At 49.0% G+C, this 23,530-nt stretch overlaps 7 protein-coding genes across 7 annotated transcripts; 4 read left to right on the top strand and 3 right to left on the bottom strand.

The window, feature by feature from the left end:
* Window positions 1–148: 148 nt before the first annotated feature.
* On the top strand, window positions 149–493 carry H6S33_012231 (uncharacterized protein; the record flags this gene model as incomplete). Its single annotated transcript, XM_044843620.1, has 1 exon — window positions 149–493. One exon carries the CDS (start codon window positions 149–151, stop codon window positions 491–493), a length of 345 nt encoding a protein of 114 aa, XP_044695899.1.
* Window positions 494–3,735: 3,242 nt separating this feature from the next.
* Window positions 3,736–8,431, bottom strand: H6S33_012230 (uncharacterized protein; the record flags this gene model as incomplete). Its single annotated transcript, XM_044843619.1, has 10 exons — window positions 3,736–3,829; window positions 3,890–5,929; window positions 5,988–6,584; window positions 6,655–6,679; window positions 6,805–6,978; window positions 7,049–7,159; window positions 7,221–7,253; window positions 7,317–7,433; window positions 7,487–7,706; window positions 7,766–8,431. 10 exons carry the CDS (start codon window positions 8,429–8,431, stop codon window positions 3,736–3,738), a joined length of 4,077 nt encoding a protein of 1,358 aa, XP_044695898.1.
* An 82-nt stretch (window positions 8,432–8,513) lies between these two features.
* Window positions 8,514–10,771, top strand: H6S33_012229 (uncharacterized protein; the record flags this gene model as incomplete). The annotated part of the gene is made up of 12 exons (XM_044843617.1): window positions 8,514–8,531; window positions 8,601–8,634; window positions 8,694–8,777; window positions 8,881–8,902; window positions 8,979–9,087; window positions 9,131–9,318; window positions 9,541–9,575; window positions 9,675–9,769; window positions 9,834–9,857; window positions 9,930–10,056; window positions 10,261–10,327; window positions 10,390–10,771. The coding sequence occupies 12 exons, from the start codon at window positions 8,514–8,516 to the stop codon at window positions 10,769–10,771; spliced, it is 1,185 nt and encodes a 394-aa protein (XP_044695897.1).
* Window positions 10,772–10,866: 95 nt separating this feature from the next.
* Window positions 10,867–11,302, bottom strand: H6S33_012228 (uncharacterized protein; the record flags this gene model as incomplete). The annotated part of the gene is made up of 3 exons (XM_044843616.1): window positions 10,867–10,923; window positions 10,982–11,122; window positions 11,171–11,302. 3 exons carry the CDS (start codon window positions 11,300–11,302, stop codon window positions 10,867–10,869), a joined length of 330 nt encoding a protein of 109 aa, XP_044695896.1.
* A 112-nt stretch (window positions 11,303–11,414) lies between these two features.
* H6S33_012227 (uncharacterized protein) lies at window positions 11,415–11,717 on the top strand (the record flags this gene model as incomplete). Its single annotated transcript, XM_044843615.1, has 1 exon — window positions 11,415–11,717. One exon carries the CDS (start codon window positions 11,415–11,417, stop codon window positions 11,715–11,717), a length of 303 nt encoding a protein of 100 aa, XP_044695895.1.
* Window positions 11,718–13,739: 2,022 nt separating this feature from the next.
* Window positions 13,740–17,025, top strand: H6S33_012226 (uncharacterized protein; the record flags this gene model as incomplete). The annotated part of the gene is made up of 7 exons (XM_044843614.1): window positions 13,740–13,876; window positions 13,946–14,102; window positions 14,164–14,580; window positions 14,666–15,784; window positions 15,841–15,929; window positions 15,982–16,019; window positions 16,085–17,025. 7 exons carry the CDS (start codon window positions 13,740–13,742, stop codon window positions 17,023–17,025), a joined length of 2,898 nt encoding a protein of 965 aa, XP_044695894.1.
* A 1,060-nt stretch (window positions 17,026–18,085) lies between these two features.
* On the bottom strand, window positions 18,086–19,636 carry H6S33_012225 (uncharacterized protein; the record flags this gene model as incomplete). Its single annotated transcript, XM_044843613.1, has 7 exons — window positions 18,086–18,164; window positions 18,223–18,682; window positions 18,737–18,862; window positions 18,921–18,951; window positions 19,015–19,215; window positions 19,284–19,420; window positions 19,492–19,636. 7 exons carry the CDS (start codon window positions 19,634–19,636, stop codon window positions 18,086–18,088), a joined length of 1,179 nt encoding a protein of 392 aa, XP_044695893.1.
* Window positions 19,637–23,530: the final 3,894 nt, after the last annotated feature.

Genomic DNA, 23,530 nt, shown 5'->3' with positions numbered 1-23,530 from the left:
TGTGTTTATAAAAAGAAGGTCCACACTGTGCTCATACCCGGATATCACAGCACTCTCTTTCGGTCGTCTAACAATATCTTATTACATTCAATATATACCAACTGGTTCTACTACCATTATTATACTCTCGCCCACTCAAACGACAAGAATGAAACCCGGCGACAAAAAACCAGGGTGGAACTCCAGAGACGAGATGATTCTCCTCACAAGATCGCGAGCAGCCTGTTACAGCGCGATCACAACTTTATCGTGCCAATCCAGACAGCTATCAGCAAAGATTGAGGAACTTTACAACAAGGTTCAACAGCCGCCTGACCTGGTATTCTTGATGGATGAAGATGCGAGTGACGTAGTGCAATTGATGAAACTGAAGGAGGAAAAGAGCGAGATTAGTATTAAACTTCGGAAAGCTTACCAAGAACTGGGTTCGATCGAGAAAAGACTTAGTGAGCTAGTGCAAGACATGGTCCAACCCGGGGAGTCTGGTTGTTAGGTTGTGCGAGGATGGATATTTTTCAATCACTCGCTCTTCAGCTACTTGTTTTTCTTTGTCTTTATTTTTTGTCTTGGTCCTTGGCTCTTCTAATTGGGAACATTAATTCTCACTGTGCTACATTGCATTTTAGATTCTTGTGTAGTTAGAAAAAATATATTCTTATCTTCGGTCTTTAGGTCGAGCTCCAACTAATCCAATCTGCGAATCACATACTAGCCAGTAATAACTTTCGATTATTATGCCCTTATATTATTCCGCCTCAATTTAGTAGGGTGTGGAGAAGCTATCATTTTCAGAAAACACAAGATGCCTGAGCCCCAAGCTCACTGTATGCCAAGTATTAAAGGAGACACATGAATCTATTAATAATCTTTATCATTAGTCCTTTTCAATATTACATGTAGTTTTCAAGGCACAGGTATTTCGCCATAAGTAGATAGAGTAGATCCAGTTTCAAACGGCATGAGGATAATCAAACAAACGTACGGGCAGTGAAACTGAAACTAGCTTATAAGTAGTATATAGGAATGCAGACCGTAAACATGGACTGCATAGAGTATAGCCTTACATATAGGGAGCTATATAGGAGCCATATAGGTATAATATAGGAAGGAGCCCACTATATTTCAAAGTTCAGACTCTCACCATCAACGCGCGCTTCTCTGGATCATGGACCCTCGTTCAGTTCTTGGGTCCCCTATATAACTGGTTTACGTTTGGATGGCACCTCCAAGACTCCATCACAGCACCACTGGAAGACCCTTGCCGGTTGAGCTGCTGCCGCTTTTGAAACGACCTTATGTTCTCGTTTTCCAAACTTCAAAGAGAGAACAATTATACCTCCGAGGAGCATAAGCATAAGTACTATGAAGTACGTAAGTAGACGTGTACTGAAAGAATAAAGATACCAGCGACGCTTCCAGGACTTGAGAGTCTCTATTGTTGGGCTTCCATATATCTCCTTCCTGAGGGATTCGAGGGAGTCGTTATCAGCTCGCGCAGGATGAGGCGGTCTTGGCGGGGCGTAAGCCATGGCAACTTCAGGCTTTGAGAGAGGAGAGCTGTTGTTTATTGTTTGGGCCCGGGGTGGGGAAAGTGAGCTATTTAGTGAGATCGAGAGGCTAAAGGTGTACTTTCTCTAAGGTTATTTCAGTTTCTAATTCTTGTAAAATCAGCTAGGTGGGCTAGCAAGTGCATGCCGGCAGCGCCCAACTCACCTTTTTGTACTTTAAATCTTTCTGATGCTGGCGATATATAGTAAAACTTTAGGTGGAGATGGTGTTCTCGGTAACGATATTCATGTCGGATATCCGAGGGTTAGGCTGCGGTTTCAAACAATAGAAGCCACTTTTGAACTTTAATAGCTTGCAATGGGACGGGGCTCTGCATTCCCATACTATTAATGACAGCTACACAAATAGTCAGTACTGCTATGTGTCTACATGTATGTCATCCGATTCATGAAAAAATAAGGTAAACTCAGAAAGAGATCTCTCGCCAGGACCCATGGGTGCAAATACATGTCCTAAGCCCCTAACTCGCGAGCTCGGAGCTCCTTCACTTTAAATCAATCTAAAAATACTATCACACCCGTTTCCCATCAAGTCAAAAGTTCAATAGAATTGACTTTACACGGGCAGCACTCAATGCTCAAATGCTTACCATACTTCAAGCCGGGCCATCACTCCGATATTCATTTACTGGTAAACACGTACGGACTCGAGACTGATTTGGAAGAGCTAGAGTCCTAGATCTTTGCTATAGCTACAGGCTATCTAAACTATTTTCCGCTACGACTACTACATCCTGGGGCGGGCGTGTGCCATGCCTCGGCCATCGAACTGAGCCGAGATGTTAACCCGGCCAAATAGGACTTCAAGATATCCGTCAATATCTAGGCAGCTAATAGATGGCGGTCGGTAAATGAGTGTAGAGTGGGGTGCGCAAATTTCAAACTATAGCTAATCGCTAAGAAACGACAATCTCAATCCACGGGCAGTCACTTTCCTTGGTTACCTTCTTTGGCCAGGTCGCACGGTAAGAATTACTGACGCAATATACGAAAAATATGTTGGTCGGCGATAAGACTACATATCCCTTGATTAAATAGATAGTCTAGAATAGAACGGTAAAAGCACAGGTAACCGTATACGTATAGGAAGTACAGCTACACTCCGCTGAACGCTCTCAATGTTCCTTCTCTCATCGATCATTAATTAGGTTCCTTATGGCACACTAGAGATATTCATGCAGAGACTCAGTGTGGAATCAACACTGAGAGCGTTGAGCAAAGCGTATCTGTAACCACCGAATATGGTTAGCTTCACCGTTCTAATCTGGCCTGGCCGTCTGAGGGAAATTCTGCATGCTAACACATACACATTTTCAACCCAATCGTAACTTCGAGAACGTGTCTAGCACATCATAGAGGTTACGACGACATCGCACTTTTACTTGCCTGTAGGTTGGCGGTATAGCAAGCAGAATAGAGTCTTTCCACGGCCAGCAACAGCTTCTAATCATACAGTATCACTCGGTCCATGCATCACTAGTCCCAGTGTTGCTTTTTTAGATGTTGGCCTGGGAGTTCATAAAACGGCCTCGGTTTGTGGGCGGGGTCTGAGGTTTGTTTCATGGGTGGGTCTGAAGCGGGAACTCTGAGATGAGTTTTGCCTAGCTAGTCAGTCTATGTGCTGGTTCGATCACACGATAATACCGATCTCAGCGGACCCGGCCGGTTAAGTTGGAGAGATGTGTATTACGAACAGATTCCTTCCAACTGCATACGCAAGGCACACTTCCCACGAAAGCTCCCGCGTTGATGTTTAGTGAATTCTTATACCTTCTTGTAATTGGCACCTTCGGATTGATCCCCCGCTAGTGTGGGACTGTACAGTTGACAAGTTCCCCACGTCGTGGTGTATGATATGAGCTTAATTAACGAGTATAAAAGCATACGCACGTACAAGTATACATCCTTAATCGTCCCAAGAAGGTTCAGCGTGTACTTAGCAACCTGAAATATGTGTACCTTTGAATCATCTCTTGGGGTGATCGACTACAAGGGTATAAGTACACGTACGCGCGCACTACATGTACAATTGCAATACAATATCATCCAACTACAATCAACATGTGGCCACAATACTCCGCCCGTCGCAATTTTGCACGTGTTGAATTTAAAACATCCCACAAGATCCTCAATCCATCATCCTACCAGCTACATACTTTCCCTAGGCCTACATTTCTGCGTCCTCGACCAAACAGGCTGATCCATCCAACGGAACGCGATCCACCCCGGTCGCCTCGGACTCCTTCCTTGTCTTGGACCTTCTAGTCGGGCGAAAGTCAGTTCTGTTTCACTGTGCCTTATTCTGTCAAAGATATATTCACCTCGCAGCTAATTCGGCTTTTATCGACTGTGACAAACGAGAGGATGATTCGAAATCGATATCCTCATCTATGATGAGGTCATTCTTAGCAAGTAACAGTCCTATGATCTCTTCTTGCCCGCGACCTATCGCAAGGCCAAGCGCTGTATCTCCATCCTTATCCTTGTGGTTGATGTCGATGTCCTCCCTCTCGAGTAGCGCCTTGACAATCGCCTTGTGATCATTCTTTGCTGCTAAAATGAGTGCTGTATATCCCCTACTATCTTTGCAGTTGACATCGATGTCCTCCCTCTCGAGTAGCATCTTGACCATCGCCTCATTCCCATTCCATGCTGCATTAATGAGTGCTGTATCTCCATCACTACCTTTGCAGTTGATGTCGATGTCCTCCCTCTCGAGTAGCATCTTGACAATCGCCTCATACCCATACATTGCTGAATAAATGAGTGCTGTATATCCCCTACTACCCTTGCAGTTGACATCGATGTCCTCCCTCTCGAGTAGCATCTTGACAGTCGCCTTGTGATCATTCATTGCTGAATAAATGAGTGCTGTATCTCCATTACTATCTTTACAGTTGACATCGATGTCCTCCCTCTCGAGTAGCATCTTGACAGTCGCCTTGTGATCCTTCATTGCTGCATTAATGAGTGCTGTATATCCCCTACTATCTTTGCAGTTGACATCGATGTCCCCCCTCTCGAGTAGCATCTTGACAATCGCCTCATACCCATACACTGCTGCTAAAATGAGTGCTGTATCTCCATCACTACCTTTACAGTTGATGTCGATGTCCTCCCTCTCGAGTAGCGCCTTGACAATCGCCTTGTGATCATTCTTTGCTGCTAAAATGAGTGCTGTATATCCCCTACTATCTTTGCAGTTGACATCGATGTCCTCCCTCTCGAGTAGCATCTTGACCATCGCCTCATTCCCATTCCATGCTGCATTAATGAGTGCTGTATCTCCATCACTACCTTTGCAGTTGATGTCGATGTCCTCCCTCTCGAGTAGCATCTTGACAATCGCCTTGTGATCATTCTTTGCTGAATAAATGAGTGCTGTATCTCCATCACTATCTTTGCAGTTGACATCGATGTCCTCCCTCTCGAGTAGCATCTTGACAATCGCCTCATGCCCAAAATAGGCTGCGTAAATTAGTGGTATCCAACCCACTACTGGCCCGCCTCCTGTGTTGACATCCACATTGGATATCATCAGAATTTGTTGAGATATATGTTCGTGACCGAAAGCTGCCGCGAAGCACAATCCGCGCTCAATACTTATTTTAAAAGTCTTTGATCTTCTTATCGGATCTAGAAAATGCAGATACATATCGACCAGCCCGTATCTGCAGGCGACATCCCACGGTGTATTTACCGCCTTAGCTATTATGCGGAATTCGAAACAGCGGCTGTTGCCCTCCTTCGTATTAAAATTTTCCAATGTGCAAATAAATGACCTGAAACCTTCGCCTGGTAGCAAAAGCTCTTCCTGTAGCTTTCTTAATTTCAAGCTATATTCTGGCTTGCTTGTGTTGGATGATCGAATATGGACATCCCAATACTGGAGAGCGTATTTTACAAGTTCCACCTGCCATTTCTGCCAAAGAAGAGATTCAAGGCAAATCTCTGCCATATTTGCATGTGTGTCGCCCTCGGAGAACAGAGTTCTTACAAAGTCGTTGACGGATAAGTGGGCAAAGCGGAAAACGTCAAGCTCTTGATCAAGGACAACAAAGTTCTGGCATTCATCCAGTACAGTATCCGGTTTGAGACCACCAGCTCTGATTTCGCCTCTAGAATCCATGTCAAGGGCTTGGATTAACTCTTTTGACGATAATGGTCTTTGGGCGCCGAGGATAAGCACTAACGCCCTTCTTGCTCGTGTTCTACTTCGCTCCGATTGTACATCGATTCTATGAAGGATCGCATTAAATGTCTGGTCTAACCCTGCCGGTATCTCAATCATTGCCTTTTCGAGGTCTGATTTTGTTTTTTCGCGGCACAAACTTTGGATCTGCAAACTGGCCCAAAGGAACCTAAATCCACCATGTCAGCACGAGTTTTCTAAACCGAGAAGATTGGTATATATATTACATTCCGCCTGCGCGGTTGGTGATATTCTCTATGATAGCAGCTTTGAGCTCAGGATCATAAAAACCATACATCAGCTTTTTTCGATCCACCAATCTATCTATTTCATCCCTTATGAATCGATGGATATCCGTATGGTTATCTGTTGGTCGTATATAAACATTGGGCAGACCATCAAGGTGGAGCTTGATGTCCTGGTCATCCCGACTAGCGACGAAGACTTTGATAGGACAGGTCGATTTCTTTAAAATTCTTTGTAGAGCATCTAACAGATCTCCACGTGTATCTTTATCGCATTCATCCAGCGCATCGATACAGATGAATGTAGATTCATAATCTGCAGTCATTTCGATCAATAGACTCTCACTCTCTGCCATAGTCAAAGGGCCGGACTTGAATCCGCCATCCTTGCGCTTTTTGTAGATGTCTTCGACTAACTCAGACAGCTTTGAGCCGGGCTCTACGGATGATAATTGTTTCACGATCGCCCTGAGAATTTGCGATGGATCTCGTCGCTCCTCTTGATCATATTTGCAGTAGAAGTACGCAATAGCTTCCCTTTTCCGTCGGGTATCCGTGAATTGATCAATGACTGCCGATCTGCGTGAAGAACAAAAGTATAAACAACCCTCCTACTTCAAAGTAAGTTGAAAGCATCTTGAGAACTTACACTAGGTTCGTCTTTCCGGCACCAGCTATAAACATACATCAGTGTAAGGTAGGAGATATATAGCAGTGGGGATCGCGGCAGTATGGCAGTTTATATAAGGAGAGTGACTAAAACTGTGCAGATGTGTGTAAAGTGATCAGAAGGACTTACGGAAACCGCGCAACCAAAGAATAGAACTCTCTGCGCATGCTTTCCAATTGATAAACTCCCCCTTTTCGAAAAGCCACCCACCACTACCCGGATGACGATTCGACTTGATGAGATTGTGATGGTCCTCGAAGTACACTTCTGATAACCACTTCAGAATAGCTTGGCGTTCGGCACCTACTAGAAGATTAGCTATCGGCGGCCTTACAACATTCATTATCGGATCAACTGAGAGAAGTCTTTATACTCTTTGAATTTTCTGCGATACGTCTGCGTATATCTTCTAAATCCTGCTGGATTTGTGGCATTTTCATTGCTTCAAGGATCATCTGTAGTTTTTCCATCTGCTGTTGTTGAACTGCAAGTATAAAGTCAGTCAAAATTCATACGAGTTATTCGACTCTTTAAGTCTTTCTAACCATGATCATTTTTCTCATTAATGGCAACTTGGCCTAAAGGTCGAAATTTTCATTAGTAGATGCAATCCGAGCCAAATTTAGGGAGACATGTCGTACCTTGGTCTCTCGCCGCATGGACATTATATTCCACGGTTGCCTCCCCCTCCTTGATCCTCTCCATGAGTGGCTTGAATCTTGATATGTATGGATCCCATGTGCTGTGTAAAGCCCGCACTTTACCATATAGTCAGCATCGAAAATATTGGATTCAAAGAATTTAAAAGTACCAGCAAGGTTTTGGGTGAAATGCTTGTTTGACTCAGATAGATACATCAAAATTACAGCGTATAGATCCGGTAGCGCGGCTCGAAGGTTTCGCGCGGCAATTGTGTGATTTGAAGGCTTCAGGTAGAGGTGTTCATAGATTGCACATCGACCTAGTGTATGCGCGATATATTCAAGCGCAAGCAGAACGTTCTCAACAATTTCGATATCGTTCAAAGAGATCTACAATAGACAGTGAGTCCGCCGCCTGGATACCAATTTGAGCAGCTATGATAACTTGCCTGTAAAAGGAATCTAAAACCAGCCCATGGCATAGCCACAATGCTGGGACTCTGCTTCACCAAGACATCGCCGACTTTTGCAAGTTTATCTAGCTGAGCTAAAATGTTATCAACATAGCTAGTGCATTTCCATTGCTTCTTTTTATATTCATCTCTTTTCGCCTTGGTTTCTCCAATAAATGTCTCCAGCGTGTTGAGTTTGTCATTTCCAGATGTCTTGAAATATTCTCGATCTTCCACGCTCAATTTCTCCACAGCTTCATCCCACAGGGTACTGACAAGCTCTTCTTGGGAAGCTGTTGAAGATGGTGCCGGCTGGCTTGAAGGGTTTGGGGGATTTAAGAAAGAGGGATCAGGGTGGGGCGTGACCGGGGGTGCGGCAGATGCACCGGAGACTCTGTGGACAGAATCCGTTGAGCTCAAGGGTTCTTGTAATATAGGCTGGGGAGTGATAACGGGTGCGCTGGGGGTTTGCTGTATAGGAGAAGTTGGACTCTGTAAGGGAGTAGTCCCTGGAGGAATAGCTGATCTTGGATGCTCGCTTGGGATATCGAGTGTGGAGGATTGGTTAGAATGAGGGGATGATAAACTTCGAGCCTTCCGTCTAGATGATGGATATATGTTTAACCTATTACCAAAGGCACGCAGTCGATCTCCGAAAGGCATATTTGCCTTTCTCCAGCTTCTGCTATATATCGAGGCAACTAGAAATTCAAACCCACTATGATCTTGGACCAATTTGCAAAGGATGGTGTTGTTGAACGATGTGAGAATCAGTTACATATTTTAGAGACCAAGAGAATTGCGCAGGACTAAATCCAAGCGGGGTAGGTAGGACGGCGATTGGCCAGCTTGGGGTTACACACAAGGTAAATGGGATAGCGTACTGCGCGTGCACATACTCAGTGTTTAACGTTTCCTCTCCAAGTTTATTGGCAGAGTATACGCCCGCTGTCGTTTTTCCCAAGCCGTTTGTACCATCCTAGAGCCCATCACGTGGAATACAGTTCAGGTATGTAGCTTTTCTGTACGGATGGAACGGCCCAGGCAGGAGCCTTGTTTCCATTCGTAATCTTTTTTTTTTTTTTTTTTACTCCACTGATCAGGTTGAATAGGGTTTTATCTTGGTTACTTCTGGTACTTGACCCATCAAGATCTAGGTTTGAATGTAATTAAGAGCTACATATCCTAACGAACTCACGAAACATGTAAGGGGTTCTGGTCTGCCAACTGGCATAATTGAAGACCTCGGGGCTGGTATTGAGTTTTCTCATGACATGTTAACTCTGCATGAGCCGCTGGTCTTTGCCATGAGATTGGTGGTAGGAAAGGATTCATCTGATTGACCAGGCGTGCGTTGGTAAGGCAGCCAATAGAATCACGGCTGGGCGTTCTGCCCAGGATATGAGACCCTGTCATCTTCGAGTTGTGAAACTTGCAGTCCCTTGGCGCCCCAGAACCTCTAACCTGACCGGTGCAGCACTCAAATACGTGGTTGGATACATTGACTTGACGGATGGCTACATCTCTGGCCAGGAGCCTCAAAGTTGCATGTACGTACACGTGGGAGCAGGACGTCATGTATCATTACAGTATCTCGAGGATATTTCAGTATTGACTTTCGGTTGAAACATACCGGCCGTTCTCATCTTGAGATATGAATTTGGCGTTGTTCGGGCCTGTCAGATCCACCTTGTTGGGATCTCTCTATCTCATGGATCTTGGACCTTACAAGGAACGAACCTGAAAGTTTATTATTGACTTCTTATCACTAGTTGTATAAATCCGTTGAGTGCCCACCAGGCTGCCTGTTTGTGCTTATGCCCTTGCAATATTATGGACAGTATCCAGTAGGAATTCTCAACAAGGTCAATCTCGGAGCTGAAGGGTTGCTTCTTTTTTCTGCCAGCACCATGTGTATCATCCAACCTCGTTAGACTTTTTCTATCCGATTCGTCAAACGAGTTGCTGCCCACCTCCGGGGGGGCATACCCTGAGCTCATGGTCCACCTATTTTACCTTTCAAGCCTGGTAACTCGAATGCAAGGTTTGCGAGGGTAGCTGTCAGGGCACTGGGCCACTTTGGATTCAGGTACGGATTTATATATCGTGCGCCCATTCTCTATTGCTTGAAAGAGTTTCCTGGCCAAGTCAGTCAACGCAGTTCCGCCCTGGCAGATACACCATCGCTCTCAAGTGCAGGTCCTTCCCACGGCCATCGACGCTGAAATATCGTTCTTTCATCAATTGGAGACTTGACCATCATTACTACGAAGTCATCAATCTCATCTGTAAGTTGCTCATCTCTACTTGGTATTTCTTTTGTCATATTGATGATACATGTGGGTTATCATCACATGTTCGAAGGTCCTGGATTGTTTGAATCGCCTAAAATCTCACTTGGAAAGCCTCGTACCTACATTGCATTATATTATATTAGCCTTTGAGCTTTGATATAAAGTCATTGATACTAAGTGTTCAAGTCCGCTGTTTAGGCATTATGGGATCAGAGGCCAGGCCTTGCTACAACCATGGGGCAGAGAGCGACTGGTGCCTCTACTGGTAAGAGACCAACTGCTTTTCTCATTCCTTTTGCGCTTGTTAACTTTCAGCACTGTAAATAGTCCCCCACCCGTCACTGTGACTGTCACAGTCACTACAACGACAACAGCTACAAACGATGCTGCCGCGACCTGTTCCTGCACAGCCAATTCATATCCTTCTTTCCTCCCTCCTCCGCCCCCCTCCTCCCCCTTCAACATACTCATCTGCGTTCACCTCCACAAGCAGCTCTCTCTATACCTCAGACTGTTTAACCTATGTCCCTTCAATTTCATCAACGATTGCATCTTCTGCGACATCTTCCCTCATTTATATCACTTTCCCGTCATCCAGTGTGATTTCCGAGCCAACATATTCCCCCACTCCAGAATTGCCTTCTTCGAGCTGCATCGAATCGCCCAGTTATCCTATCTCTCAAGGTCCTACTTCTACACACTCGATTAGCTCATCGTTAACCTCCACCACTGGCTTGCCAATATATGATAGCTCTTCCAGCTCTGGCAACTTAATCCTTTCTTCCTCATCGTTCATCTTTTTACCTACAACCTATTCTGTACCTGTATACTACACCTCCACTTTCGACTTGTCTTCTTCCTCTGACTACACGTCAATAATCTACGGCAGTCCAATAACATCTTCAACTCTCTCACTCACCCCCTCTTCTTCTTCTCCTCTTCCTTCCTCTTCTTCTTCCAAACCCTCATCCTCTTCCTCAAACCCCGCCAGCTCAACCTCCAGATCCTCCCCATCATCCTCCAGCTCTCCCACCTCCTCCCCGCCCCCTCCCACCTTCATCTACACCACCCGTCCCACCACCTCCTCCACCCCAATCCCCACACAAACCCCAACTCCAACCGCAACCCCGACCCCGACCGGCACCCCCGCCCTCTTCCCCCCCGCATCCGACAACCTCTCCCGCGGCGCCATCGGCGGTGTCGCCGTCGGCAGCATCTTCGGCGCAGCCCTCATGGGCATGCTCCTATTCTTTCTCTGGCGCAAACACCGCGGCCGATCCGACAGCCCCCCCGATTCCCCCATCCTCTCCGCCCCGTACAACCCCGAGGCCCCGCAGCTGCCTCCGCCGCTGATGTCCCCCGGCCCGCCATTCGGATACCAGAGCCCCTACAACTCGGGCGGTCCGCCCCCTGTGATGGAGGTGCCGGTGAGGCCGCCGGCGCCTGGGCCGGCGATCGAGGTGCAGGTGCCGCCGATGCCGGGGCCAGTGTATGAGGTGCCGCCGAGTCCCCCGAGTCCTCAGAGCCCCTCGAGTCCGCAGAGTCCTCAGAGCCCCCCGAGTCCGCCGGGGCCGGTGATTCAGCCGCCGTTGAGGCCTCCGGGGCCGCCGCCGGGGTATGCGGTACCGCTGGACGGGTATAGGAGGTCGTACTGAGGGGTGGGGGTCTCAGGTGTGAGGTGTTGGGATGTAATTTCATGAAGTGATGGGTGTAGAAATGGTTTGGCCCATTGAGTGGGTCCAATTACGCTCTTTTTATAGACCTTTTCGTTTGTACCTTGTAGATTGTCTTGGTTTTGGTCGATGCAATTAATGATAATCTAAATCTTGATCATACCATATCGTCTTGATAAAATTGCCTGGTCTTGATTAGTTCAATAGACTTTGGACGTTTCCTGCACTATAACTGTTTCCAAAATCATTTCGTGACGAATATTGCGAGTTATAGCTATTTACACATGGGATAAGCAGCCTATCCTCAACGTAGACAATAGATAAGTACTTGTAGTTATAACACAGCCCTTTCATGGCACCACCGGGCTGTGCATTGAATCCATACCTTAAAGAAGCACCTCAATAATATTTCTAGCCACAAGACCTTAATCCATATAACGGGAACCACAGCCCCCACTCACAATAACATCCCGCCGCTAGAAGCCTTCCTCGGCCGGCCTCAAAGCGCGGCTTTCGGGTTCCTTGCCTTCGCGCAATCCCTCAGCCAGTGGACTTCCCGCATCAATCTCCACACAACGAAGGGGATTTCTGTAAAGTCCTCAATATATCCGAGATCGTGAGGAAAATGTATATACGCGTCCGTTTATATATATGCCACCTATCCCAAGCCGGACGTACGACGCCAACGGTTCGGGCGTATCCTTCGCGGCCCAACTCTATGTATTTCTGCTTGTGCTTCGACTGCAATATATGGCCTGATCCGTCAAGCGGAGACTGTATTTCTTTGACGGTTATTTGTCCCTCAAAGCTGGGCTAGCCAGTTGTAATTATCAGATGCAGCACTAGCGCATTAACATTCCAAACACCGCTTCTGTTGACCCTCATATTGTGTCTGTGTATGCAATGATTCAGACGCCAGCTGAGATGTTTGCACTTGCAAATTCAACATGTGCGAATGCAATATCTAATAGGATATAGGCAGCTCATTGTCAGCTGAGGCTATTGTCAATAGAAAGAACACCTACCTGCCCCGCAGCCCCAATAGGCCTATTCATCCACCATCTCTCAGCACCACAAGACCCAAAAACCAGAAGTTACATGCATCTCATTAGCATGAAATTGACGAAACCCTTAATTCTATATCCCCCAAGCCCAAGCAAGGCAGGGAACACCAACCCTAACCCCGCCTACCGTACAAGAAAAAGCCACACCAGGACTAGCCAGAGCAAGCCAAGATGGCTAGCGCCCGCCGGCTAGCCAGTCTTGGGATTTTTAATCAATATTTACGATTTCATAAGGCCTGTCCTAGCAGTTCTGGCCCTCAGACCGTGGTTATTCCGTCAATTGAAACATGAATTCGCCTGTCACCCCCCCCCCCCCCCCCCCCTTTTTCCCCCGCCCCTTTATCGCTCGGGTAGATACGCCTGTACGAACCACCAGGACTTGACATATGTACTACTCTACTGAGAGCTCAGCTCAAGCTGTGGAAAGAAAGAGGTTCCAAGCCGGAGTGTTTGACTGTAGGCAGCATAAGCTGCTTACCATTAAGCAGCACCAGTAGTTCTTCCCTGGCTATGTAACCCCCCCCATCCTCCAATTAAGCCTCCGTCCGCCTCCAACTACTCCTCTTCCAGCAAAACCAGTTTTCAGTCTCTCCGGCGCCGTACCCCTGCTGCGATCAGGAATCCTGCAGGCCAAGCCACTGCTACTCCCGTTATTGGCTGCAACGCCCGGCGCTCTTGCGTCAGGATCACCCAGCGCAGAGCTGCTAGCCTACGGGTTCCGAGTGACGGATTCCGTGAGACACTCGATGTCGGAATCCGATGGGGTTTTGGGTTTAGGCGTGCAGAGCACGCCTGGATGGGATTTGGTATTTTGTTATTTATATAAAGAATAGCTGATCCCCCCCCCCGATTCTGTGGTGCTTCTGGAATTATAATCAACAAACAGCGATCGGGGAGTTTAAGCTTATCTTTTAAGCAGCAAGTTAAAGTAATCACCATCATGTCTTCTGCCGACTCAGAGGACCTGACGATGGCCGACGCCAGCACCGTACATGAAGAGAAGAAGCCGGCGGGGAAACTGGCGACACTATGGGGGAAGCTAGGACTCGATGCTGGGACGCTGATGATGATGGCAAAGTATGTCAACTCAATTCTAATTCCAGAGAGAGAGAGAGAGAGAACGAAATATTGACTGCCTGAACACAGAGGCGCCCTCCCGCCCACTATCTTCACCGCAATGTACCAGAACTCCACCATCGCCGCCACCTACGGCACCATGGGCTACCTCGTCACCATCGTCGCCAGTCTGTCCATGTGCATCCTCCCACGCGCAAAGCTCGTCCAACTCACGATCCAGAACACCGTACGCTCCCAATTCCCCCTCCTTCTCAACTCTCAATACCCCGCTAACATAACAGCTCTAGATCGCCGTCTGCCTTGGTTCCGCGACAGCCCTATTTGGCCTCTGGACTGCCACAATTGCGCGCAGCCATAACCCCTCATCCCCCACCACCGCATTTAATGGCTCCGCGGCCGCCGTCTCCGCAGCATGGCTCTTTGCAAACGTCTGGCTCGTCAATTTGTTCCGCGCCAAGTTTCCGGCGCTGTCGATACCGGTGATTCTCTACACAATCTTTATAAGCGTCGTATTCACGTACGGGCCACTCCTCACGATGCCGCGGGCAATCAGCATCGTGGTGCTTCTGATCAAGGCGTTCATGACCGGCTTTGCGCTCAGTCTTGTTGTCGGCGTGGTGGTCATCCCCGTCAACTGTCGGATGGTTTGGTGGAGAGGCGTCGGTGGCTATCTTGAAGGGTGTAAAACACTGTTGAAGGAGCAGGTTCGTAGTTCCCCCGGTTCCGCCAGGCGTCAATGATATCTGGGTGCGAAGTAAGAGGGGCCAATGACTGATATACCACAAACAGAAAACATTCATGCAGCAGTACGAAGACGTCTCATTCTACGACACCCACAAGCCCAGCTCCGACAAGCCCGCCCCGCCTCCGCTCTCCGTCGCCCAAAAGACGCACTCCGACCTCTTTGCGAAGCTCACCCTCGACCTCCCTATGGCGAAGCGCGAGACTGCTATTGGCCACTACACCACCACGGACCTGCGCGCAGCCCACAAGCACCTGCAAGCCACCGCCCTCCCGCTTCAAGGCATGACCGCCATCCTCGACATCTTTGACCGCGGGGTAGCCCGCGCCGCCACGAGCGAGGACGGGGAGTGCCGCGGCAAAGAGCAGTTCGCGGAGGTGATGCGGGTACTACGGCAGCCGTATGGCGTTATAGCAGGTCTGTGCGAGGAGGCGGTGGAGCACACGATGATTCTTCTAGAGCTTGGAGGACGGAAACAGGACAAGAAAGCGGCGGATGTTGAAGAGGGGGCAGTCAAGGTTCCGGGACAAATTGGGTTCTGCGATGTGCTACAGGAGAGAGTAGACACGTTTTATGCGACAAGGACAGACGAGATCAAGAGCCATTTCAAGGCGAAGGTCCCAGTCGATGTGGGGGATATGACGAGGAAGGCGCAGACTATGCTTGATGGTGATGCAAAGAGTATGCTGTATCTGGTGCTGTTTATGGAGCATCTTCTTCGCTCTGCTTCCGAGTCTCTCCTGTCGCTTGCGCGCTTTGCGGAGGCGACAAAGGCATCTGGTATCCTCGACCGGCGGCGGTTTGTATATCCTTCTCTTCGTAGGGTGAAGAAGTGGCTCTTGAGCGCGGATGGGGATGGGGACGACGTTGTCGATGTTGGTGACGTTGGTGGTAGCAGGAAAGGCAAACCAGGGATTGGACCAGTACGGGACCCAGAGCATCTTCCGGCGGCGAGCGGTCTACAGAAGGTTGGTGAGGTTCTTTCACACTGCGCAGAGCTGTTCAGGAGCGATGAGAGCGCATTCGGCGTCAGAGTTGCGTGCGCGACAATGGTTGTGGCGGCACCAGCATTCTTCGAGTCGAGTTATGTGTTCTTCAATGAGAAGAGGGTCATGTGGGCCATGATTATGGTCGCCATTGGGATGAGTCCGACGAGTGGTGCTTCAGTGAGTTTCTTCTATACGTTAGAGTGTTTGAGAGCCATGCTGACGCTTTGGTGTAGTTATTTGGCTTCATTGGGAGGATCATTGGCACGGTCATGGCTGTGATATTCGCCTTTGTCAACTGGTATATTGTCGATGGAAACACTGCGTAAGTCGTCTTCCCACCGCCCTTTAGATATTCTTCTCACCCATCAGCACAGAGGTGTGATCGTCTTTCTCTGGTTCTTTGTTGCAATCCGTACGTTTCCCATTCTCCATACTTGGCCACCCAGAACCTGCCCGTGCAATCATTGACAGCCCCAGAATTCTACTTCATCATCAAGATCCCACAGACAATCCAATCCGTCTTCACAGCCATGATCACGCAGATCATGATCATCGGCTACGAGCTGCAAGTCCGCGTCGCCGGCATCCCCGCCTCCGAGGCTTCCGGCCAGCCTGTTCTCGGCATCAACGACCTCGGCTGGTACCGCCTCCTCGTGACCCTCGCCGGCATCGGCGTCGCCTTCTTCTTCACCGTGTTCCCATACCCGACCTCCACCCGCTCCCGCATCCGCAGCGACGTCGCCGCAGAGCTCTACCTCCTCGCCCAGAGCTACAGCAACACCATCTCACTCGTCCGCATGCGCATCGACGGCACCGCCGGCGACGAGACCGACAAGCACAGCCACGGCGCCGTCTTCGAGAAGCGCCGCGCAAAGCTCATGACCTCGTCCATCATCGCGCTCGACTCGCTGCGGCGCAACAGCGCCATGACGGTCTTTGAGCCGTCGCTGCGCGGGGCATGGCCAAAGGCGCACTACGACCATCTGATTGATGTCTGTGCCAGCATCAGCACGTATCTGTCTATCATTGCGTTCGCCTCGCGCAGCTTCTCGCACAGCAGTCAGGCGTGGGTCAGGGACTTGTCGGCGCTGCTCAAGACGGTGGAGACGCGGTCGCCGCAGGTGACGGGGCTGCTTTGTTTGCTGTCGACGAGTCTTGCGGGGGGACGACCACTGCCGCCGGCGGTGGTGGTGCCCGGGCCTTATGGGCTTTCGAAGGCGCTGGAGGAGCGGGATGCGGAGATCTTGGGGATCGAGAGGTGTGGGGAGGAAGGGTATGTGGCGTTTGCGGTTTTGCAGGTGGCGGTGAGCATCTTGGTGGCAGATTTGGGGAGGTTGGTCGGTGGTGTAGAGGGCCTGGTTGGCAGCGTGGAGTTTCCAGGGGATTTTGGGGTGGGTGAGAAGGGCAAAGTGGCATGAAGGATTTGATAGACATTTATTGTAATTATACCCTTAGAATACGGTGGTAGGTTTGGTTATGTACTGTAGATTAGTTGGTTTATGTATTTTAATATTGAGGGATAAGGAGATGTGTATGGCAAGGAATATGTTTTATGTCGAGATATCCACCACGACTTTGAGAGATCAATCGATTGAGTTCATAGGTGACCTGACGGGTCCGAAATTCGCGATGATGTTCACACGGAATGATAAAAGCTCAAATTATATCACTCAGGGCCCTCGTAGTTGATTAACTACCCCCCCCCCCCCCCCCCTTTCCCCCAATACGCTAGACGGTCTGCTCCAGAATGGACATAAACACCATCGGCACGCCATTCTCTCCGAAAATTCAAGTCAGCTCAAAACCTCTCCAAATTCTGGATGGGGCGGAATAGAATAATTAGGTCCCTCTGAAAGCACACTCGTCATGATGATGATAGGGAAATCACAGAGGGCTGCGAGAGACGGCGTTGGGAGGCCTAAGTACAATGGTTGATCTCATCACATGTAAGTACACCGTCCGGGGACAGATTGCGTCTTTGCTCTTTATGCGTTGACTCGAGTGCGGTCATAAGCAGTCACTCGGCCGTCCTTGGCACACCCGCTATGAGTCCGTACGCACCACCGGGGCGACTGCATGTATGTACTTCATGTACATATAGTGCAGTGATATACTTCATCTGCACCGTGCACACCGTCGCTTTCTCTCTAAAAATGTTCGAATCATATCGGCACCCTTTGGCCGAAATACCACCACCATTGCTAGCACAAACATGCACAACCCTCTTCAACCTCTCTCGACAAATCCAGTCATAGCAGTACCTATATATCCGACAGCCTCAAGTACTTCATCACAACCAATTTCACATTTTCATTTTCATTTTCAATCAAACAAACAAATTCTTTTTTAATGATGATACAAAAAGCTCTCAGAGCCCCTCTTCCCCCTCCCTCTCCCTCTCCCCCTCCCCCACTTCCCCTCCCCGACTATTCTACACCATTATCAACTTACCAGCTGGTCCATCTCGGAGTGAAGACTCTACAAGAACGGGGTCAACGCCTCAGGCAAGATCCTGGCGATCGCTGGACCACTCGGGGGCTCAATCGATTGATAGTAGCTATCTCAAGTGTCAGTCCACGTCTATTACGAACCGGAAAGGGATCATCAAAACTTACTCGCCCCACCACGGCCCGGCCGCCCACCACAGTGCTCCGATCCACACGCCGCTCTGCTGCATCGCACACAGCGCGCCCTTAACTGCCGTAATGCACGCATCGTTGCTTCCCGCTCCAATCTCACCAAGGAATCCCTTCTTGTTGTTTGCCTTGAGCCATGCGGTGGCGGCCGCGATGCGCTCAGCGCCAATGGTGCTGCTGACACATGTTGGCGATGTTCCGGAACCGTCGCTGTCGAGGTACTGGTGCATCTCGTAGGCGATGTTGTTGTTGGGGTCGGTCAGCGAGAGGAGACTGGCGGCGTTGCCAGATGAGACCCAGGTCCAGGCACCGGTGTAGGAGTTTCCTTCGATGAGGATGAGCTGGGAGGTGGCGCCGGCAGCACGGATACCGTTGATACAGGCCTGGTTGAGATTGAAGACGAGGGTTTGGTCCATGTCGTGGTACTCGTTGTTTGTGTCTGTGGGAAGAGTTAGCATTCAGCCACACGAGCATGCTCTGCGAGAGGACTGACCGAAGATGATCTTGGAGTTCGACGTGAACGAGGAAGCCAAGGTCTTGCACCATGTTCCGAACGAGGTGTAGTCGGTGATGATACCACCGTTATAACGCCCAAAGTTATGGGGGTCAAGGATCGCATCTACCACAAATCAGCACACCACTCACTCACAACCCATCACCGACAAGCATAAACTCACATCCTCCCTTTCCGGTGATATAAGTTGCAATCTACAATCCACAACCATTAGCCAAAACCCTCAAACCAAACATCCCCACAGTATCGCCACATACCGTGTTGAGACTGGCCAAATAGGTCGCATCAAACGCGCCAGTGAGACCAGTAGCCGGAGGCGAAATGCGCTCCATCAAGAACCCGATACGGAACGTGTTGAACCCCTTCGCCATGAAGTAGTCGATGCTGTCGGTCGTGGGCCATGTGTAGTCCGTGCCCAACACACCGGGGACATTCGCGTTTCCAAACTCTGCACCCGCCTAGTAGTAGTATACAGTCAGCATCATATACACTACCCAATGAGTAGATATGCGTAGGAGAGACCAACCTCGTTCATACCATAGTACTTGAACTTTGTCAAAGTACCCGAGCAGCTAGCACTTCCAGTGCCTGTCGAAGTGGCCGCAGAAGTGGTGGTAGCAGCGGCGGTAGTTGTGGCCGTTCCGGCAACACATTGGTAGTAGTCTGTGTACATACAATTCCCAAGTCAGCCACCAACACCATCGATATATAGCCAAGGACGGGACAAGATTTACAGTCGTTGATCTTGCTGCATGTGTATCCGCTCACGCAGGTTGTCGATCCAGTCCAAGTGACACCGCCACACTGCGCCCAGGCGGCGTTCTGGGCGGCCGCAAAGATGGGCAGCGTGATAGCTGCAAGGGTGAGGGAGTACTTCATTTTTTGCGTTTGTGTGAAGGAGAGACGGGTGATAAAGAGTGACTGAGTGCAGAGAGACTTGCTGTCTTGTCTTGGAGGGTGGATTCTCTCGGGGGGTGGATTGGGCGGTTCTTATACCAAGCCTTGCCCTGGGGGATTACTAGTACTGGCTTGATGAGTTAAGGAGCAAACATATGAGCTCTTCACAGTACTATGTAGGGCCCTGCGTGGAAATATCAGCCAGGCTGCAGAGAACCAAGTCGGGTGATGGCAAGTGGAGCTCGGGCGGTGGTCCAACTACATGTAATTAACCCTACAATGCACCCACATCGTACGGTTACTATAGAGCTCTACTAGCAGGAAAAAAACACTCGATCACCGACCTGTTCATCAGCCATATAGTAAGTACTCCCTACTCCCCGTTATACCTGCGACGACCAGGGTCCACACCTCTCCGCACGGCCTATAAGCTACATATACAACACCGCGAAAGCTCGCAACCACGACCCACAGTACTATCCAGCATGCAATGCCATCGGAATATTTGATCCGTATCTGGACTGTAGCCAGAAAGAAAGGAAGCTGTAGAAGAAATATCCTCCTCTCGTCCGGTCAGAAAAAGAAGGGATCCGCAACGCAGGTCCGCCCGGAGCGAGTACGGTAATAGAGTAATCAGCCTGTGGATGCGTGGGAAAAAGCTTATTCTACCAAGGAACTGGGAGCCGAAAATTCCGGAATTGGCGGGGAATATGGGGCGGCGGACATTGGGGGGGGGGGGGGGGGATGTTTATGGGAGCCTAGGTTAATATCTTTGTCGAACAATGGCAGTACTGAGGATAATGGCCAGTTAGCCGTTCGATTCCTATTGCTATTATTTCGTATCTAGATAGATATAGCAGTTACATATAGTTAGCTATGAACTTACCAACTAGACAATCAAGAATATGGGCACTCAATGGGTGGCAAACCAGTTGCTGGGACCCCGCTATGTATGTATGTATATACATACCTCATGAGATGAGCAGTCCGAGAACCTCCCTCCAGAACATGCCACTGACTGCACTGCACAAGAAATTGACGTCTCCCGTCAGTACCGTTGTTACAGCAATTAATATTGGTTGACTCCTAGCAGGGGTAAGGATCCGCAAACAGTTCTGGTAGCGTGGAAACAGGTTGATTAACTGCAATGGCGCTATGCCGTCTTGGGAATGCTAGCCAGATACTATGCAGGTAGCAGTCCATGTATCCAGGACCTACCTGCACGTTATATCGTCGACTTGCTTCTTGTTTCCCGTGGTTTCCGTCCAGTGCGACCGATACAATACGATGAGGTTCAAGCTTTTGGTGCTGGGTCCTGCTTAATTGAGCAGAGATGTAAGTACAATGTTCGTTGATCATGGCCGTTTTGCGTATGTGTGGAGGATCAAGAGAAGATCAAGAGGGAAGAGAGCGAGTGTGTTTCGGTGCCCATGGCCATGCCCTGGCGCGCGTTCAGGTCGATGCAAACATACATGTACTCTACATACATACATACATGTACCTGGCCAAACAGCCGCAGCCGACGTTACTCGTTATTAATATTAATGGTGTTCGGGTTACTGCTGGTTTATCGTTATTGCAGCATCGGCCCTGCCTATATAGCTAGGCCTGCACGTGCATATAGCCTCCCCCCCGGTGCTGCCCGTATATGTACTTTATGCAGTGCTTGACGGTAATCTGGCATACTGGCCCGGCGGATTCACCGTCCAAACGTTTCTACTCTACTGTGGGTAGCCATGCAAAGAAACAATTTTGCATTTTGCACTTGACTGGTACGTTAGGATCAGGTGGTGATGTTGGAATTGGGATCTTGTAGGGTTCCTCTCGAAGCTGTCTATAGCGTTGCTTTTATTGAAGTTTCGACCAAAATAGGCATTCTCCAATATAGGCACCATCTCCATAGCCGAACAGGGGGGTGATCTACCAAATTTCCATCCAACGTCCCATCCAGGGCATGTACAGGATCTACGGACCGACCTTTCCACTCCCCTGCAGGCTGCTTGTGCCAGTGCCCGGGTATCCAGATAGATATAGACACCACAATATCTTCACAACCCGATAATTCGAAGCTTTTTTTTTTCTCTCCCCCCCCCCCTTCTTCTCCCCCAGCTTCTCGACTTTTTGATCATTCATCGTCATCACCATTAGAAATCTTGTTTTCAATCAATCCATTTTTCTCCTCGTTTGGCGGGTTCAGGGACCGTCACTTTAGCTAGTGGGCCGGGGCAGCACTTCCTGGGTACCGTCTGGGTCCATGGATGTGCGAGCCGTTGAATTCAAGACTGCACCCTCCTGGTTTGATGATCTTCGAGCTTTCGCGGGGAATGCGTTTCTCGAAAAAAACTCTATCGGGCCTTGAACGTGGAGATCTGGGGGCGGCGGCGCGTTACTTCCTGGTTTTCCATATAGGTTATCAATATTGATAGTTAACTTTCTTGGCCCATCAACAAACTAGCAGGTCGTTCGTATGGTGAATTAAGGCAATGTCTCATCCAATGATGGATATTGATACCCCGCGCGCCTTGGCTTGGATATGTAGGTACATACGATATCGGGAGGAATCTCATCACTTTGATAGCTAGGTCATACAGAGAGGCGGATGTCATTTCGAACTCCAAGACTTTACTGCTAATATACCCATCTACCCCGCGGGCGATAGACTTCTCAATGGAGGAGACAAAATTCATTGCTACTGTATCGTTTACGCAGAGAGTGTCGAGTCTAGAACGATGATGTTGATCTCTTGCATCTCATTTCCTCGAAATTTAAGCCAGATCTGATCAGAATGTACCCCCTCCCCCTCCTCCGTCCCCCATCAACCGGTAGATCCATATGAAGGGCAAAGTAAAGTAAACCCCACGTTGGCTGTCTGGCTGGTTGACCGATTCGATTAGATTGGCCACTGCCGGCAGAAGCTGGTCGGCAATGGCAACCTCTCCACGGCGTGCGCGCAACTGTACGGATGAGTGGCAGGTGCATACTAGGTACAGCCCTTATCTAATCTACGCGCATATTAGGCGCAACTCTACACGCGGTGTGTATAGTAATATCATGACATTAAAACAACTGTGGCGTTTGATTCCATCTAGATTATCTAGATTAATAAGAATGGCTAGCTATAGCCTACATCCGTGATATTGGGACTCGGGCCACTGTTCAGCTCAGCTCATCCGGGACATGTCACTATCACGGCAGGCACGGAAGGTTCGGGCACATTGATCCGAGATAAGATATGTCCAATCGAGGTGGGATCGAATATGAGATGACACCGGGGTTCCGGATCTGATAATCACAGTGCCTGGACATTAGTAATGTATAAGTGCTCATCTTATATGTCTTGCTCGCCCTCCAAGACAGAGGATTTGCCGATTCTTCACCGCCGGTCAACCGTGAGACAGTAAAATCATCATACCACAAGACTCTGAGTCTATTGGTGCAAGGGCCATATAATCGGAGCGGATCGGATAGGATTGGGTGTTCTCGATCGGTCGGAATTCTCTATCCGGGCCGCAAGATGGGGGCTGTTTCCGGGTTTGGCTTTTGCCTATGGGGCCGGAGAACTGGTGTATCGGGATACACGTGGGTTTAAGATTTCGACTGCTGCGTTTTCCCGGGGCTCATGCGGCTGTGCTTGTGAACTTTTAGCTGGGATAACCCGGAGCGAGATGGGGTCGATGGAATTCCAAGAGAAAGCTCACGTATTCTTATTCGTTTCCGTATTTACCGTTGATGGTAGGTGGCTTGAGCATTTGTCGGGGGTTTCAGATATCTTTTTCTGGTATCACCCACCTACTGAATGCTTTTTTCACTCAGAGATAGAGAAAGTACAGGCGGACAAGCAACAGATTTCTTCCATAAGAGAAATATAGAACACGT

The sequence above is a fragment of the Morchella sextelata genome, assembly GCF_020137385.1.
Source record: "Morchella sextelata strain SCLS chromosome Unknown scls_7, whole genome shotgun sequence".
NCBI lineage: Eukaryota > Fungi > Ascomycota > Pezizomycetes > Pezizales > Morchellaceae > Morchella > Morchella sextelata.
Note: the sequence above shows the minus strand (reverse complement) of the source record. Positions and strands in the feature narration are given on the sequence as shown.